At 53.3% G+C, this 19,326-nt stretch overlaps 1 protein-coding gene and 1 long non-coding RNA gene across 2 annotated transcripts; one reads left to right on the top strand and one right to left on the bottom strand.

The window, feature by feature from the left end:
* Positions 1 to 374: 374 nt before the first annotated feature.
* Positions 375 to 2,293, bottom strand: LOC123647044. Its single transcript, XR_006738113.1, has 2 exons — positions 1,701 to 2,293; positions 375 to 499 (listed from the first exon to the last, which is right to left on the bottom strand). It is a non-coding gene; the product is annotated as an uncharacterized LOC123647044 (long non-coding RNA).
* Positions 2,294 to 12,704: 10,411 nt separating this feature from the next.
* INMT (indolethylamine N-methyltransferase) lies at positions 12,705 to 17,856 on the top strand. The gene is given in 11 exon segments (XM_045564157.1): positions 12,705 to 12,732; positions 13,269 to 13,342; positions 13,791 to 13,922; positions 14,083 to 14,151; positions 14,248 to 14,300; positions 14,302 to 14,435; positions 15,791 to 15,998; positions 17,423 to 17,555; positions 17,557 to 17,661; positions 17,663 to 17,738; positions 17,741 to 17,856. Coding segments are annotated over 11 exon segments (1,128 nt in total).
* Positions 17,857 to 19,326: the final 1,470 nt, after the last annotated feature.

Below are 19,326 nucleotides of genomic sequence, written 5' to 3' on the forward strand. Positions count from 1 at the left end.
AACTGAGGGAGGCGCTCGTGTGTGCAGCATCTGTGACAGACACCGCCAGTGGGACCAGTGAGCCTGCTCCTGTCCCTCCTGGCTCCCTCTGCTGCCTCGACTCCTCTGCCTGCCAAGGTCTTAATGCCCACTCCTGCTGGCCTCAGGGGACACTGCAGACTCCCAGCCCTCCTGTTGTAGCTCCCCTGAAAGCAGAACCTGGGATAAGGGCTTGGGGAGAAGGGGTGGCTTGGGAGGTGGTCCTGGGAGGTGGGGAAGCAGAAAGGAGGGAGCAGGGAGAGTGAGGTAGGCGAAATAAAGAATGAAACAGAGCCGCTGGATGAGATGGCTTCACAAACTTCTTAGTGCAAAGAACGAAGGTTGCAGCAGCAGGATGTTTATGACAAGTTTCATGTATTCAATTTATTGATCAACAAACATTTATTGAGCACCTACCATGTGCTGGGCACTAGGAATACAGCCTCGAACCAGAGATGAGTTTCCAGCTCAGTTGGAATTTCTATTTCAGAGAGGGAAGTGGGATAGAGAAAGAAAATAGAATAATGTGTGAAAATAAGGAAATAGCGGGTGATATGTTAGCGAATGGGGGGAGTGAGGAGGAGGAGGGCCCTGCTCTGTGTCCCGAGGGCAGGGACAGGCACCTCTGAGCTGAGATGTGGAATGTAAGGAGGGGCCAGGAGAGGAGGCCGCTAGAGGGGGGCCCTGCCTGCTGCTTCCTCCTCCCCTTTTTGCATTCGTCTTCATCTCATTTCTAGATCAGTGCTTCTCAAACTCTGATGCCTGCAAGACCCTCCTGGGGACCTTGTTAAAATGCAGATCAGATTGAGCAGGCCTGGGCTGGGCCCTGAGGTTCTGCATGTCTAACGGGCTGCCTGGCGATGCCCACACTGCTGATCCCTGGGCCGCACTTGGCATGGTAAGAGCCTGGAGCTGGGGTAGGCGCTGGCCCTGCTCAGAGCCAGGGGTTCCAGGCTCAGCAAAGGGCATGAGCTGGGGGTGAGGAGAGAGGGAAGGAAAAACCCATCTGATCTCAACTTCCCTCTCTCCCCCTTTGGAGAGCCATGGGGCAGCCTGGGACCCTCAGCCAGCGCAGCTGTCCCACCTGGCCCCGTGGAGCGGAGTACTCAGGAGAGCATCAGCTGCCCTCAGGGGATCTCAGAACTGCCAAGGGACCATCGGGGACCGTTGTCAGATGAGGCATGTGAGGCCTGGGAGGAGGCAGGGTCCCCAGGATCACCATGAGTGTAACAGCACCGGGACCGGACACCGTGTCCCCTGATTCATTCCTCCGTGCAGAAAGCATTTCTCGAGCACCCACTATGTGGCAGGCCCTACCCAGTCGGGACCCACTGTGTGTGCCCCAGGGAGCCCACTGGCTGGTGGAGGAGACGGAAACAGTCGCCAGGTGTGAGGCTGGGCGGCAGTCAGGGGAGCGCGGAGCACTGAGGTGAGATGATGGGGCCAGAGTCGTGGCCGTGACAGGGCGATGAGGCTGAGAGCTGTTTAGGGGGAAGCGTCCGGGCCTGGCTGAGCGGGAGGGGGGGGGCGGACCGAGGTGAGAGAGGAGGACTCTGGGGGGGCTCCCATGTGTCTGGCTTGAATGAGGGCCTGGACGGAAGTGTCCTCACTGGGGTATGGACCCGGGAGGAGGAGGGGGTCTGGGGGAGGCAGGAGGGGAGATGGGGGCTTTGCCTTTGGACCTGCTCAGTTTGAGGGGCCAGGTGGGTGGAGGCGGCTGGACATTGGGTGGGGGGACAGGAGAGGTTGGTCCAGGCTTCAGCGAGGCCCTGTCTGTCCACGGGTTTCCAGGCTCCTAGGGATAAGCCAGCTCATGGTTTCTGTCTGGTGACACGTGGCAGAACCTCCGTAGGTGAAAAGGTGACCTGGGCGTGGACCTCTGTCTCCTAGGGAGGCCTCCTGGCACCAGCATCTGCTTCGCTGCGCCTCTGCCGGGACCTGCTGCCCTGCACTGCCCTCTGGTGGCCGCAAGGAGCCATTGCCGCCTCACATCGCCCGATCTGGGCAGCACGATCCGGCCGCAGAGATCAAAGAGTTCTGATGCGTGGGGAAGGAGGGCTCGCCTGTCACGGCCCTCTGACATAAGGTCAGGGACCCCCAAGAACTCTGGGCTTTAGCAGAAGGATGGCAAATGGAGGCTGCCCTTTCCCTGGGCCAGGGGTGCTGGCTCAACCCTTCTCCCCGCCATTGCTCTTTCCTGCACACCTTGTTGGTAGCTGTTCAAGGTGCGTCCTGGGCTGGAAGGGAAGGAGCGGAGTCCTGTGGAGCAAGTCCATGCACGGAGGAGGCTCCTGCTCCTGGGCTGGAAGGGAAGGAGCGGAGTCCTGTGGAGCAAGTCCATGCACGGAGGAGGCTCCTGCTCCTGGGCTGGAAGGGAAGGAGCGGAGTCCTGTGGAGCAAGTCCATGCACGGAGGAGGCTCCTGCTCCTGGGCTGGAAGGGAAGGAGCGGAGTCCTGTGGAGCAAGTCCATGCACGGAGGAGGCTCCTGCTCCTGGGCTGGAAGGGAAGGAGCGGAGTCCTGTGGAGCAAGTCCATGCACGGAGGAGGCTCCTGCGCCGGTGCCGGGAGCCCTGACAGTAGGTTCAGGCTGTGAGGCAGCAGCCGGGTCGCGGAAGGCCTTGTAGGCTGGGCCTTGACTCTCAGGCCGAGGTTCCAAGCAGGGTAAAACATGCCTGCACTGGCTTTGGGAGGCTGCCCTGTGGCAAACAAATTGGGGTTGGGGACACCGGAAGTTAAAAGACCCATGGGGGCCGTGCCACAGTTCAGAGAGTGGTAGGAGCTGCCTGTGGCCAGGCCTGGGTAGAGAAATGGTGACGCCCTCCCATATCTTAGAGAGGACAGCTGAGCCCGGTGCTGGGAGCCGGCTCTGGTGGAGCTGGCTGTTTGAATACGGAGGGTGTCCAGAGACATACGACCTCGTGAAGGTCCTCGTAGGGATGTGAGCCAGGCCATTCCAGAGCTCAGAGAGCCTATATCCTTGACCATGTGGATGGAGCAGCCTGACCCCCGCCCTTCCCCCCGGTGGCGTCAGCTGAACACTCCCTGAGGCTCCATCACCGCCAGGTCGCTCCTAACCCGGACAGAGCCCAGGCTCCAGTGTGGCTCCACCGCCGACCCACTGCACCCTCTGCATGGAGCCAGTCCCCTCCCTCCCCAGACCTCAGCTTCCCCACACGAGAGGAGCAGGAACTTGGCCTGGAAGTCATGTAGCTCTCGCAGGTGCCCTCCCACTCTGAGAACCCGACCTCCCGTTCCTCTGGTGGAAGAACCAGTCCCACACTCCAGCCAATGGGACATTTTGTGTCTGTTGTGTCTGTCTGTGTTCTTCCCTGTCCCCTCAGTGTGCTGGCCCAACTTCCAACAGCCCGCACCTGCAAGTCTGCCTGAGAATTCTTTCCTGGGCTGTGCGGCCTGGGTGCAGGCAGGCTGAGCACCTGGGGAATTCACACCCCCAGGAGCAGCCCTCAGCAGGATGATGGGAGGTGGACAAATGCTCCGGCTCCCTCCGGCAGGGGAGCTCCGAGCCGTGTGCTCCATGCTGGCCCCAGGGGCCCTGGCGTGACGGAGCTGCAGTTGCCCACCGTGGTCAGGGCAGGGTGCTGCACCCTGTGTTGGCTGCCTTGTCCTCTGCCTGCTTTCCCACATCCCGGCTGCTGTTTCCTGGGATCCCCTCTCAGATAAACTCTGTATTCAAATCCTCGTCTCAGGGTCTGCTTCTGGGGGATCCAAACCAAGACAGTATCCAGCTAAGCCACTTTGTTCTCATGATCTTTCGTACAGGTGGCAAGAAAGGGGTGTGCGGGTCAGATCCCTGTGCTGGGCACAGGGGGACCATGTTTTTCACCTGGGACCATGAGACCAGGTAGCAGGAATGAAGGGGTAGAGCTGAGGCTCGACCTGCTTCCAGGGGGGCTGTGGAACAAGATTCTAGAAACACTGGTCATGACTTGCCCTCTGGGGCGGGCCCTCTGCTGCCAGGCTGGCTTCAGACACCACAAAGCAGATGCGCTCGTTGATGGAACAGGCCTCGGAGTAGCGGACGGGGTGGTAGGCACAGCTCAGCTCCCAGCAGCCAGCCTCCTGTGCAGCCTTCTGCACCGTCCCCTCCTCCGTGTAGCGCAGGGCAGGCACGGTGACCAGGTGCCCACCTGACATCAGCAGGCTGGCCAGGCCCGGCAGGGCTGCCCGGTACGCGTCAGGACGGGGCTCTCCAGGGCCAGCAGGGAGAGCACACAGTGGGCCAGACGCACCTGGGCCGGCCCCAGGGGGCGTGGCTTAGTCACGTTGCACTTCAGCAACCGTGTGGTTTTCCTTCGAAGCCGGGCCTCCTTGTCCTGCCACCTGCTCCTGTGGGGAAGGGTCACAGAGGTAGTGTGATGATTATGACAACAGCCCCCAGCCCCCACTGCCATCCTCTGAGCCAAGTCCCTAATTCAACATGTTCAGCAACTCTTGGAGGGAGATATTATTTCCCCCATTACACAGATGAGGAAACCGAGGCACAGCCTTGCTCAGCTCTGCACAGCTGTAGCTGACAGTGGATTGGATATTTGACTACTCCCTCCTCCTTCTCTTCTGCCTCCTTCTAAACAATTCCATAGTTTTTGGTATATCACGTTATTAATTTTTTAACAAAATTTGCCATTTTGATCATTTTTAAGTGTACAATTAGGTGACATTAATTGGACCCATCACCACTACCTATTTCCAAAACTTTTGTACCACCCCATATATTAATAGAAACCCTGTACTTATTAAGCAATAACACCCCATTCCCCTCCCCACAGCCCCTGGTAAGCTTTAATCTACTTTCTGTCTCTATGAATTTGCCTATTCTAGATATTTCATACACCTGGAGCCACACAGTATTTGGGGCTCATTTCACTTAGCATAATGTCTCCCAGGTTCACCCATGACACATTCTTTACGTGGGTTCCTGGGGTGCACGTGCTTGTGGTTCAGTCTCATCCTCTCCCAGACTGTAAAACATGGCATCTCCTCTCCTCCCCACCGACACTTGCCACCTAGTGGTCTCAGCTGCCCATGGAAGACTCCCAGAGTTGGGTCTCCAGCCCTGGGGTCTCCTCAGTGTCCCCGACACGCATCCAGTTGCTCCACTGGCATCCCCACCTTGACCACATTGCCCCACCTGAGACATCTTAGTCTGCTCCCCTGAACCTACTCCTCCCCATGTCTCTTTCTCCTGGAATTGACACCGCCATCCTTCCTGTGGCTTCAGCCAAAACTGTGGAGTCACCTGTGACTCTTACTCTCCCACACATCCAAACCCCCAGCAAATCCTGTTGGCTCCACTTGCAAGGTGACCCAAGACCCCAGCCGCTCCAGCCCCTCATGGCTCCCACTGGGCTGGAGGCCCTGTTGGTGCTGTCCTGGAGGATGGCACCTCCTGCTGCTCTGCCCAGCGCTGCCCTCCCTCCAGAGGCTATCCTGGTGTGATGGGAAGTTCTTTAAAAACTGTAGATTCATGGGCTGGGCATGGTGGCTCACGGGCTCACGCCTGTAATCCCAGCACTTTGGGAGGCTAAGGTGGGTGGATCACTTGAACCCAGGAGTTCGAGGCTAGAGTGAGCTATAACTGTGCTATTGCACTTCACCTGGACAATAGAGCAAGACCCTGTCTCAAAAAAGAAAAGAAAAAAAAGGAAAAATGTAGACCCTATTGTGCCACTCCCTTCTCCAGTGTCCACAAGACACACACTGACACCATCTTCATCCCTAACCACACCCCGCAAGGCCCCACAGGCTGTGGCCTCGGCCGCCCTCCCTGACACTTGACCCTCCCTTCACTCTGCCCCACATACAGTGACCTTACTGGTCCTGGAACACACGGGCAGCTCATTGCCACCTTTGCCCTGCTGTCCCCACTGCCTGACACTCTTTCCTCAGATCCTTATGCCCTTTCTCCCTCATGTCACCAGGAAGCCACTGAGGCTCCTCCTGGGAGAGGCCGTCTCTTCCTGTCCCACCTAACACAGCTGTCCCCCCTCAGCAACCCCCACCCCACTGAAGTCCCTCCTCTAAAGCACTCATCCTGTCTGAACCTCTGTCTCTTCTCTAGTTTGATTGCTGTTGCCTTCCCCACTAGAACATGAACCCCATGCTAACAAGACTATCCTGTCCACTGTGGTGTCCCCGGTACCTGGAAGAGGGCCCGACCCTCAGCATGTGCTCCCTGGGTAATGGCAGGGATGAGTGAAGCCTGGCCCCGCTGACCCCAGGTCCCTGTGCTCAGAGACCCTCTAGTCCTGTTCTGCGTCAGGCTGCCCATGCCCGAAACTGGATGGGGACCCAGGGCCCAAAGTTGGGGCAGGAATCTTAAACTCCGGTCATCGTCCTGGCTCTGAGGTGGGCTAGATAGAGGCCACTCTCCAGGCCAGGGCCTCAGTTTCCACAGCTGTGGAGTCAGGGCCAGAATCACCGTCTCCCAGGGGTTCCATGGACACATTCACTCTCTGTAAACCAAGAGGAGAAGGGTGTCCCGAGGGGTATTGCTGTTGGTCTGTGAGGCCTGGCCGTAGCACTGAGGGGACAAGGACAAGGGTGGGAGATTCTCTGCAGCATGTGTCCTTCCATGCCAAGTGTGACTCCCCCACACCCCAACATCAGGTTAAGGGGAAGCTGAACTACTTGTTTTCAGAGGAAAGTGAGGTCTGTGTGGGCTGGAGCAATCAGGGAAGGCTTCCTGAAGGAGGTGAACCTGAAGCTGGTCCTGCAGGATGGGTGGGATACAAAGGAGGGGGAGCAGGGCAGGGTGACCAAAGCGAGGTGTGCGACTAGTTCTGAGGCCAGAGGTGGGACCGCCTTACAGGAAGTGGGTATGGGTGAGTGGATCGGGGGAAAAGTGTAGGGAGACCGTGGGGATAGCTTGTCTGAGAAGGGTGGTGGCAGGCAGTGGCAGCGTGGGGACAGCCTGCAGGTACCTGTCTCCCTCCAGCTCATACACATATGGCATGGCTGGGGACCAGTCGTAGCCCTGGCTCCTTCAGCCATTTCTCCAGCTCCTGCAAGTTCTGCTCGCATCGTCCACAGTGACGATCTCCCGGAAGGGAGATTGAGAGCAGCTGGTAGATGGTGGGGCCAGTGCCAGTGTCAATCAGGATGTCACCCTGCCCCTACTCCTTCTGCCAGAGACAGCGTTGGCCAGGCCTGGTGGGGCACCCAACTCCATGCCCAGCTGTGGCAGATGGAGCAGAACCCCAAGCCCTCCCTTCCCCAGGACTCGCTGGCTGAGGAGGGTGGCACAGAGGAGACCTGAGCTGCCTTTGGAGAGCCAGACTCGCACACCTGGGGCTCAGGTGAGTGATGCTGAAGGGTGGGGCACAGCCTGGAGCACACACCAAATCCCACTTGCTGCCCCAACAGTTGCTACCAGGGCCTGTTAGGGTAAGTTCTGAACAGGTTTAGGGGGGACTTCCCAGTGGGAACTGGTTTATTTCCAATGAAGTTCTGACTCTGGATTTAAGACCATGGGGAAAGCGACACAATCCCTGCTGCAGAGGACAGAGTCTTGGATAAAGGTTGAGACCTGAGCCAGTGGGTTCATAACTGCTCAGCCAGTCGGGGAAGGCAAAGGGACGTGGTGATGAGTGAAAGGGTCAGGGTAACACTAAGTGCATTGCCCTCTGACCCCTGCTTCCTCCCCCTCCATCCTCTGTTAAAACCTGCCTGTCCATCTGTCAAGGCCCAGTGCCAACACCCAAGCTCCAGGAAGTCTCAGGTTTTTCAGAAAGTATAAAGCTTTCTTTCCTCTGCATATCTATGGACTGTACTTGATACACCTTTCTTGGCACTGATTATGTAACTAGTAAGGTTTTCTGAGCAAACTGAGCAACCCCGAGAGTTGCACAATGTACACCCTGCTCAACTGTACATGACAGCCCTGGATCATCTGAGCTTTAATCTTGTCATTGCCCCTGACTGGCTGTGTGACCTGGGCTCTCCTCCCTGACCTGAACCACATGCTTTCTTTGTGTGCACTGAGGAACTTGGCGATAATCTCTACCGCCTCACCCAGTCCTGATGTCCAGAGCAGGGATTTGTAAACTGAGCTCTGTGATTTGGCTTTGGATATCCATGAACTCTTAATTTTGTGTAGAAAATTGTGTGTGCATGCGTGTGTGTGTGTGTGTGTGTGTGTGTGTGTGTATGTGTGTACAAGAACTTTCATCAGATTTTCAGAGGGATTCAAGAGCCCAGAAGGGCTACGAAGCTGGCTTTGTGGTCTCCCAGCAGGGGAGGCGGGTAGGGGCAGTCAGACAGCAGGCAGCGTGCTCATCCTGTTCTCTCATTTTCCCCCAGCATCAGCCTGTGCACCCCACAGGTCTGGGGTCATCCCCCTCATTTTACAGATGGAGAAACTGAGGCCCACTGTCACAAACTCATGCCCAGCTCCTTGCCCTCTGAGGCCAGAGCTCCAGCCCCACCCATGCTGCCACCTGGCAGAGGCCCCCGTGGTTCGTAGGCCGGGCTGCCTTTGCAGCATCCTGGGACGGACCGTCTGCCTCCGCCAGCAGCTCCTCCGGCAGGCCCGTGCTCCCCCCGCCCCCCACCCCCCCCCACCCCCCGTCCCCCACCGACGTGGAGACCAGCCACTCACCTGAAGAGAAGGTTCAGAAGAGGTTTTCCAGGTTAAATTTCAAGATTTCATTTTTAGCCACAGGGCTGAGTCCAAGGCGTAGTAGGTCAGGAAGCAGTCCCGGGGGGCAAGCTCTTTCTCGTAGTCTTGTCCTCCTGCGTGCAGCTGGCCCTCCCTGCTGGCTGAGGCCCCTTAGCTCTCCCTGCTCCTCAGTCCTGCTCTTCCGGCCTCTTCCCACCAAGAGTGTCACAACTGTCTGGGACCAGGCTCTCACCCTCGGGAAGGAGTTCAGATGAAGCCAGAGCCACAGTGTTTGATTTTCTGTCTGGAGTCTGTCTGCTTGACCAAGAACGTGGGGATACGACAAGATCACCCCTCTGTGCCCTTGGGTGTCCTTTGTTCTCGGTTTCCGAGAGGTGGTGTTTCCTGTGCAGGTGCTGCTCGGCCGGGGGAGGGAGGGAACTACACGGAGGGACAGAGACACAGACAGAGACAGACGGGCAGAAAGGCAGAGACAAAGAGAGGACAAGGGCCTACGATAGTTTCAAGGATGCTTCATTCCTGGGATTGGTGGGGAAATGAGAATGAGAGTGGAAAGGCCCTTAGGGCGAGGAAGCAGGGTCTGGAGACAGCTGAGAATTCACGGAGCAGGTCAGTGCAGGTCAGTGCGCTTGCTCTTGAAAACAGCTTTTCCTTAACTTGGTTAAATATCCCCCTGCCTTTAATCCTATTTGCTTTGTTTACTTGCTTAATGAATCTTTCCTTTTGATTAGTGTAGAAGTAAACTGAGCCAGGGCCCCTGTGTTTGGACAAACCACTTAGAATGTGTTGCCACACATGAACAGAACATGTGATAAAATTGCATAGAACATAACACACAAACACACACACACACACAGAGTAAAACTTGGGAAATGTATTCAGAATAAGACCAGTAGATTGTGTCAATTTCAATATCCCGGTTGTGATAGTGTTTTGAAGGATGTTACCACTGGAGGAAGCTGGGTAAAGGGTACATGGGATCTTTCTGTATTATTTCTTGCAACTGCACGTAGATCTACGATTATCCCAAAATAAAAAGTTTTATTTAAAAAAAGTGTTGCCAAATCTCTCTCCAAAATTTAAACTCCAGTGTGTTTTGCAAACGGGCAAATCTGGGGCACAGCTGGTGATGAGCTGCCCTTCCACAGAGGTTGAAAGAGCAAGTCAAAGAAGATACCTCGGAGGGTCCCTGACATTTGTGGAGTGCCTACTGCGTGCCAGGTGTCACCTGTCACCTTCACAACAATCTACAAAGTACATGCTGATATGTCCCCTTAGAGACAAGGAAGCTGAAGGTGACATGCCCCACCCAGCAAGTAATGGTGTCCAGATTCCAATTCAAGGCCCTGTGCCCAAAGCCAAAGTAAAGACCAGCTCCAAACCTCATCTTCTGCCCATCAAACTGTGCTGTCCTCCCACCCAGCCTGTCTTTGTCCCTTCGCAGAGCTGCGCAAACAACAGTGTGCTCAAGAATCACCTGCAGACCTGGTTGATGCAGAGTCTGGTTTTGAGGTTGTGCATTTCTAAAAAGCTCCCAGACACTACTGAGGCCACTACAGCTTGAGCAGTAAGGTCCCTTAGTCCTACCTCCCAGAATCAAAGACAGCCAGCACTGAATTTTCAGGTTTTCAAGTTCATGGGAAAATATTTCAACAGAATATAAACTTAAACCCATCTTTCATTATATTAATAATTTTTGTCATTTTATTGGTGTCAAGTGTAAATTTACCCCTTTTCTGAAATTAACCGAGCTTGTGCTCTGTGGTATTTCAATTCAATGAGAAATGGGTCAGTTATGTAATAAATGGTGATGGCACAATTGCTTATCCAGTTGGAAGAAAATAAAGTCAAATTTCTATCCAATTTATTAAAAATGAATTTCTTATTGAAATCCAGTTAACATACATTCTAGGTGGGTTAAAAGGATTGGTGACATTGAGTTTATTATTTTTGTCCCAGGGTTTCTTAGCGCACAATTTGCCTCTGGACACTTGCATCTGAAAAGAGTTTGCAGGGCTGTAATCTGGCCGTGTGTGCCCATCTATGCTGCTTTGCTCTCTCAGCGCTGGGCCAACATCATTTCTCCTTGTTACTATAAAGGCTCAGGAGGCCCCATGTGGTGGCACGTGCCTGTAGTCCCAGCTACTCGGGAGGCTGAGGCAGGAAGATTGCTTGAGCCCAGGAGTTCAAGGGTACAGTGAGCTATGATGATGCCACTGCACTGCAGCCTGGGTGACAGAGCAAGACTCTGTCTCAAAAGAAAAAAAAATTCAATTAAAAACAAAAAGTCTCAGGAATGTCAGTTTTTGGTGTCTGTTCAAGTAAGGTTCATTTAATGGCGTCCCTCGTGGTTAGCAAATAAAAGCCTTGCAGTTTTCCATTGTTGTAAATAATGTTGTAATCAATACCCCTGTGCATTAGCTTTTTCTGTATTTTATTTTGGACTCTGGGTTTGTGGGATTACTGGGTCAAGGTTTAAACACTTTTAGTACAAATCATTTAGTATAAATAATTTAGGCAAATGATTGCCAAATTATTTTTCCAAAAGGAAAACAATTTTTTTGCCTTCTCATTTTTTTTAGGACAAATGTTTAATTTTCTCTAACAAAATGTGGTGTATAATAATAAAATAAAACAAACAAGTTAATTTTTTTTTTATTTGGGCTTTCTCCTAAGTTTAGAAAATCCTCTCCCACCCAGAGATTTAATAACTATTCAATTGTGATAGCTTCTTGATTGATTTTTAAAAAGATATTTAGCCTTTATTTTGGTGTTTGGTGCAAGGTGAGGCTTGGAACAGCTCCTCGCAACTCACCAGAGAAAACAGTCTTGTTTGCACTCACACGTTCTGGACACCTTCTTCTCTCCCCAGAGTGAGGCAGGAGGAGAGATTAAGTGAGGAGTGAGGAGGAGAGATTAAGTGAGGAGGCAGGAGTGAGGAGGGGAGAGGCATCAGGAGGCGTGGAATGCTGAGATGGTAGTTTTCATAATCTCGAAAAGGACATTGGTCCTTTTTTTATCTGTCTGACTTTTCAAGTGGTTTATTTTCTTCATAGGTAGCTTGAAATTTGTTCATCTGATTAAAATTAAGTTGGAAGTCTTTTTGAATGGAAATTTCCTTGAGCTACTAAAAAGTCACTATATAGAAAGATGCCTAAAATAATGCACACATTCTCAAAAGGGACTGAAACTGCCTCGTCATGAAAAAAGTGCTGTCAGATTGATGGAGGCAAACCTTAGGACCCCGCTTCTCAGCCTTGCGTGATTTTGCCTCCCAGGGAATATTCAGCAACGTCTGGGGACATTTTGGTTGTCTTAACTTGGGGGTGTACTGGCATCTAGTGGGTAGAGGCCAGGGATGCTGCTAAAGCTCCCACAAGGCTCAGTTCAGCACCCCAACTCCCACAAAAAATTAGCAAGCCTGGAGAGTCAATGGTACTATGGTTGAGAAACCCCTTCTTAGAATAGATCCATAAGAGACTTGGCTTTGAGCAGATCACCCTAGTGCTGTTAGGACACCTGGCCAGGCTGGAGTCAGGAATTGTGTTGGGACAGAGAAGGTGAAAGTGGTGGAGAAGCAGGTTGAAACCAGAGGGCGGAGGCTCTGGAAGGCCCAGCGGGCAGCAGGAAGCACTGGAGGCCTTGAGTGAGGGGGGCATCCTCTGTCCATCCAAGGGCATCCGATTGCAGCAGGGTGTATAGTTCTGGGAAGGATGGTCTCTCCCAATCCTGTGCAGACCCCTAGAGGCCCACATCCCACTGCAGGAGCTCTGGGTACCCCCAGGAGAGTACACGCATGTCCACAGTTCAATTCTGTAAATGCAAATGCTGGGCATCCCCCATGTGCGTCTCCATATCCACTCTCCATCCTTCTCCAGGCTTCTGTGAGCCCAGGAGGCTCCCTTGCCCTCTGGGTTTCAGCTGGATTTGGCAGGATATTGGAGGGAGGCGGGAGGGGGGGACAGGGCATTTATTCTTTAGCCCTTTTGCTGACGGCTGCTGCAGGAGGCCCTCTCTACACAGCTCTGTCTCTGGTCTCAGGGAATAATGGGTCCTTTCCACTGCCGGCCCCAAGGTACTTTGTTGGTGCATTTTATGTGTCATCTTGGCTGGACCTTGGTGCCAAAACGCTTGGTCAAACATTATTCTGGATGTTTCTGTGAGGGTGTTTTTGGATGAGGTTAACATTTAAATCAGTGGACTTGGAGTAGGGCAGATCACTCTCCTTAATGTGGGTGGGCCTCATCCAATCACAAAAGACTGATCCCCCCCTGAGCAAGAGGGAATTCTGGCAGCAGATGAACCTTCAGGTTCAAACCGCAACACTGGCCTTTCCTTGTTCTCCAGCCTGCAGGCCCACCCTGCAGATTTTGGACTTGCCAGCCTCCACAATCACGTGGGTCAATTCCCTGAAATAAATCTCTTTCTCTCCACGTCCACATCCTATTGGTTTTGTTTCTCTGGAGAGCCCTGACTAATAGAGGTCCCTTGTGGCTGCCTTCAACCCTGCCCACACCTTGGTTAGTTAGCACCATCCTTTTATTAGACATTCCTCAAATTACGTACCATGAGCCCTGCAGTTTCCTGCCCTGAGTACCTTCTGTGGGCCAGCGCCAGGGTCTGGGGCCTCCCTGGGGGATGCCCACGTGCCCACCCGTGGAAGCCAGGCCCTGAATGACCGCTGGGTGTGCCTGCCTCTGTGGAGGCCTCCATCTGCTGGACCCTGTGGAGTCAGAAATGTTTGCTTATGTTTGTTTACTTAAAGCTGGAACAAGACATTCTGGGTGGGGGCGTGAACCTCCAGCGTAGCAGATTCATTTCCATCTGGTTCGTGGCCAAGTGAGAGCCGGTTCCTAGTGCTGAAAGGAGGCTGAGGGTTTACAATGCTCTCCCATTTTAAATGTAAGAACACTGAAGCCTGGAGGGCCACTTATCTGGGGCCACATGGCCAGTCAGCAGCCAAGAAGCCAGGACTCCAGGACTGCTCTGACAGGCTGTGTTTTATGACTGGGCTCCCTGGTTCTCATTTGTAGAGAATAATGGATAATTTCCAACCTTCTCACAGTGGCATGCACAGCGATGCAGGGTCAGCCATTCTGCTCTGCCTCCTGGGGTCTGAACCCTGTTCTGCAGCAAGGCTGGGGAGTGTACGGAGCTGAGCCCACTGCTTGGCCTGGAGAGAGCCCCTGGGCCCTACTGGCCACCAGGGGACCAGATGCGGACCTCACCATGTACTCAGGCCACAACACCTGTGACCCAGGGGGAGTGACTTTGGTCCTCACAGCCAGTGGAGTGATTTCCCACACAGATGGGGAAATCGACACCTGCCCAGGGTCACACAGCAAGATGTGGCTGGGAGAGTTGAGAGCTGCGCCCAGGGCTGGGTGCCATCAACTGCCCCTGATGGATGTGGGTTGCTCCCTAGAGGAAGCAGGGCCAGGGCGGCTGCAGCCTCAGCTGTCCTGGCTTTGGGTTTGGAGGAGTTGCAGTTAAGGTGAGTCAGCGAGGCAGGAGGGGCCTGCGTGGGAGGAGCAATGGGATGAAGCCCAATTGTAGGGGTGGAGCCTGGAGCTTCTGGGGCCCTCACAAGACTGGACAGGCAGGAGGAGGCATACTCAGGGCCACCACGGAGGGTGGCTTCACCGGGCGATGAGTACCAGGAGCACCTCCTGCCCCAGGATTACTTGGCCACCTACTATGACTTCGACGGTGGCCCCTCACCCAAGATTGAGGTGCTGAAGCTGAACCTGGAGCGTCTCCACAAGACCTTCGGCCCCAGTGGGCAGAGGGTGGCCCTTTCCCTGAGCCTCTCTCAAAGAACCCTGCATGGGGAGGGGGAGAAGGTGTCCCGGGTGCAGCCTGGTCTCCTCTCAGGGTTGACAGGGGTGGGCAGGGTGGGGCCTGCCCCTCACTTTGGGTGCTGTTATGCTGGAGGTTGGGCCTGTCTCCCAGTCGCTCCAGACCTGCATGCTGGCCCAGGGATCAGGGCACGCAGGGGCCGGCACAGCCCTGTGCAGTTTCCACCCTGCTCTCCGTCAGCCCTGAGGTCCTTGGGGTGCGGCAGGGAAGGCTCTCCAGGTCCTCAAGTCCAGCCCTGCCCTTGCCGGCCAGGCCTCTGGGGCCCTGAGAAGGCCAAGGGCAAACAGTGGGACTGTGGCCAGTCAGGATCTCCCCACCGCTGGAGTGTGTAGCCCAGATGTGGCCGTGACAAGGGCCTGGAAAAGCCCTGCACTGGGATCAGGAGTGCTGGGTGGGGTCTCAGTCCCCAAGGGCCTCAACTGAGCCACCTGTGCAATGGATCATGGCCACTGTCTGCCTCCTGATGATCACCCTATGGTGACTCCATGATTTGGTTGTGTTTCCTGGCTCCAGCAACCATGTCCTCACTTTGGGCACTTGACAAGGGAACAGTGAGGGTGAGCATCCTGGTGGCCTGGGCTAAGAAAGGGCTAAGAGCCTGCTGAGCCTGGTGGAGCCGGCAGGTGGGGCAGGCAGAAACCAGAAAGTAGCCTGGCTGGGTATGAGCCCCGCAGGCTGAGAGATGGCTCCAGACAGAATGGTGGACGTCATGCTTTGCTCCAGCTTCCAAGTGACCCTGGGCATTTCCTTCTCAGGCCCCTGCTTCCCTCCCTGTCTCCCAGGGCAGGGATTCATCCGGGCAGGTCTAGATATCCAGGGAGGCCCCCAGCTCAGAGTCAGCCTGGAACTTAAAGGGCCACTGCCCGCGGCAGGTCTTCTCTGAGTGCTGCAGCCCGATGGTCTCCAGAGCAGGGCCTGGGGCTCCTGTTCTCTGTCCTGGGGGCTTGGTGCATATGCTCTGTGCTGAAAGGCATTGGCCTAGTTGTTTAACCTTTCTCAGACTCAGGTTTCTAACCTGCAAAATGAAAATAATAATAGTAGTCACTATACAGGGTGGTTCTGAGGTATAAATGGAAATGAATGTATATAACATATTTAGCAAAGGGCTTGGCCTACAGGAAGGCACCAGTCCGTGATAACCGGCATGCCTGGCGCTGCGCCCCCCTTGGGAAGACCAGGGTGTGTGTCCTCCTTGCCTCTCTGTCTGTCTTGGGTCTCATTTCTCATAGCTGCCTGCCCCTCACCAGTCTCAGCGATCTCTTTCTCCCCCACAGGAGGCCTCCAAGGGGACACGCTGATTGATAACCGCTCAGGTCCTACCACCTACCAAGCCCTTGCCGCCTGCGAGTCCTTCGGAGACCTCACTCTCTCCGACTTCACTGAATGTCACCGTGAGGAGCTGCGGAAATGGCTGAGGAAGGAACCGGGGGCCCATGACTGGACTCCGGCAGTGAAATTCACCTGTGAGCTGGAAGGGAACAGGTAGGGGCACAGGGGTTGGGGCTAGGGATCCCTCGGGGCTGGACATCACCCCCACTCTCAGAGGGCCCTCTGGCCTCTTGGTTGTCCTTAACATCTTCAGGAGAGCAGGTCCCTCAAGAATAGGACCAGATGCTCTGTGGTGGGAACCCCCAAGTTTTAGAATTGGATGGACCCCAATTTAGAGTAGATGGATCCCCAAGTTTTAGAATTACAGCAGTTTTAGGGGCAAGTTTCTGATCATCACAGGACTGTGTTGAGATGTGATATAGACAAGTAGGACCACTGAAGACTAGATGATAAGACCCTTATTTCTTCCTTTCTACCTTCCTTCCTTCCATCTACATATCTATTTATCATCTATGTATCCGTCCATCCACCTTTCCCTCTTCCCTCTATTGTCTGTACCTGGTGTGACCATATGACATACAATGACATGAACCCACCCCCCAACCTGAGTAGTCAGAGACAGCAAAGATTTACCTGTGCTTCTCCCCTATCCCTTGCCCTCTGCCTTCCCCACCTGAAGTCATCGCTAATATTAATGTTATATTTATCATTCCCTTGATTTTTAAAAATAACTTAATTTATTTATGTATGTCTAAACAAGCTGCTTTTTAGTTTTAGTCACCTGTGAACTTTTTTTTTTTTTTTTTTTTTTTTTTTTTTGAGACAGAGTCTCACTTTGTTGCCCAGGCTAGAGTGAGTGCCGTGGCATCAGCCTAGCTCACAGCAACCTCAGACTCCTGGGCTTAAGTGATCCTACTGCCTCAGCCTCCCGAGTAGCTGGGACTACAGGCATGAGCCACCATGCCCGGCTAATTTTTTTGTATATATATTTTTAGTTGGCCAGATAATTTCTTTCTATTTTTGGTAGAGACGGGGTCTCACTCTTGCTCAGGCTGGTCTCGAACTCCTGACCTCGAGCGATCCACCCGCCTCGGCCTCCCAGAGCTAGGATTACAGGCGTGAGCCACCGCGCCCGGCCTACCTGTGAACTTTATAACAGTAATTCACTGTATGTTATCCTCTAGGATTTGCTTTCCATTACTCGACATTATATTTTTAAGATAGCTATATTCATACATTATCTGTAGCAAATTCATTAATCCACCCATCCATCCAATAATGTTTGTTGAATGCTTGGGGTTCTTCGTCCTTGCTGGGGATTAAGGGATGGGGGCTCATATGGAAAACACAGAGAGGAAGATTCCTGTAATGGTTCTGGTTCGTTCTTCCTGACCACATTCCTGCTGGGGAAACTGAGGCTCAGATTGAGGAAGAGCCTGCTGTCAGGTCACACAGGGACTCAGAGACAGCAATCCTTTGGAGATCCCGAGATCACCTCCATCTGCTGGTCACAGCGGACTGAGAGTTCCCTTTGGGACCCTGAAGTGCCTTCCCTGAATCCTGCCCTCTCTCTGCAGCAGCCGGTGGCAGGAGAAGGAGGAGAAGCTGAGGGCCGTGGTGAAGCGAGTGCTCGAGTGCAATGTCCACCTGGGTAACCCACTGGCCCAGGCTGTGTTGCCTCCCGCTGACTGTGTGCTCACCCTGCTGGCCATGGATGGAGTGCACCTGCTGTAGCCTCAGCGCCTACTGTGCTGCATTGTGCAACCTCACCTTGCTGCTCAAGCTTGGTGGCCACCTGGTGACCATGGTCATGCTTGGGATCTCTCTCCTCCTATGTGGTGGGGAAGCGTGAGTTCTCCTGCATGGTCCTGGAGAAGGAGGAGGTGGAGCGGACTGTGACGCTGGCTTTGACATTGGGCAGCTCCGGCATAGTTCCCAGAGCTACTCAGCCACCAGCACTGCCAACAGCGGGGTCTGCTTCACTGTGGCCCGAAAGAGGCTTGGGCTCTGAGCCAGGAGGGCCAGCCAGAGGTCTGAGGCCTCGGCCTTCTATACGCTAGAGAAGGGTTAGGAATGGATAATGTCTAACAGCATTTGCTTTCAACATTAACATTCCATCTTCTGAAGTTCCGAGATTCTAAAATCCTTGTTTTAGAATTCTAAGTTTCCAACATATCTTGCTCTAGGATTCTGGGAGTGGAACATTCCATTTTCTAATATACTAAGCCTTATAGCTACCCTTAGGCACTATCTGACTCCATGCCACTGTAGAGCACCAGGGGCAGGTTTCAGCGTCTACCCAGGATATTAAAGACAAGGAAGCCTTTAGACAGTGGTGTATTGGGAGATGTTTCCCAACCAGCTCTATGAAAGGAAAAGCACTGATGTGTGGCAGTTGCCAATTTCTATGGTGTAAATATTCCTACCATGGTTGGTTTCAAGCTACCAGTGGCTTCAAAACCAGCTCATAAAACTCCTAAAAATTTTATAATCGGCTCTCATGAGCTGATATGAGTCAGCTTGAATATACCATTGCCTCTAGACTAAGGTTGGCAGATTTAGCAAATAAAAATACAGGATGTCCAGTTAATTGAATTTTAGATAAACAAAATAAATTCTTTTAAAAGTGTGTCCTCAAAATTGCATGGAACATACTTATGCCAAACAATATTTGTTGTTTATCTGAAATTCAGATTTAAGTAAGTGTCCTGTATTTCATCTGGCAACCCTACTCCAGACCTAATTATCTGGTCCACGTGAGAAAAGGTGCAGCCTCCGAGTCAGGGCTGTTCCTAGCATGTCATTAGGAAAAGGTTCTCCTACGGAAGAACAAATAGCAGAAAGATGTCTGTCTTCTGGGCTGATTAATCAAGAAAAGGTGTTCCATCTCCCTTTAGAAGGACTATGAGAACAGGATGTCCCTTCTGGGCAGACCAATTAGAGAAAGGTGTCCCTTCCTTAAGGCTGACTTGGTCGCACCCCGAGTACCTGTCAGCCCTCCTTTTCCCCCCTCAAGCTGCACCTCAGTGGAGTTGGGCACAGCAACCCTGATGAGAGTCAGAAGATCTGGATTCTAGTCTCAGCCCCGCCATTAATGTGCTGGGTTTCACTTCTCTGGGCCTCATATTCCCATCTGTGAAGCAGGAGAAATGAGATCTAATCAAATACTCTACAGGGAATTTCTAGGAGCAGAAAATTATTGATGTCAGAGTGCTTTGAAAAGAAAAAAGATTTTGCACAAATTGACCTGTTGATGTTATCTTCCCAAAGGATCAGAGCTGAAATGGCCCTTCAAGATTACCTCGTGCAATCCCTGTTTTTTATAGTCCAGGAAGCTGAGGTCCCAGGAGGGTAAGTGACTTGCCCAGGGACACGTAGCACTCTGGCGACAGAGCTGCAGTGAGAATGCAGGTGGGTTCTGGTGCACCCGTGTCACTGGTCCAGCCAGTGTTCTCTCCTCTCTACTAAGGGTCCTTACGGC

The sequence above is a fragment of the Lemur catta genome, chromosome 11 (genome assembly GCF_020740605.2).
Source record: "Lemur catta isolate mLemCat1 chromosome 11, mLemCat1.pri, whole genome shotgun sequence".
NCBI classification, from domain to species: domain Eukaryota; kingdom Metazoa; phylum Chordata; class Mammalia; order Primates; family Lemuridae; genus Lemur; species Lemur catta.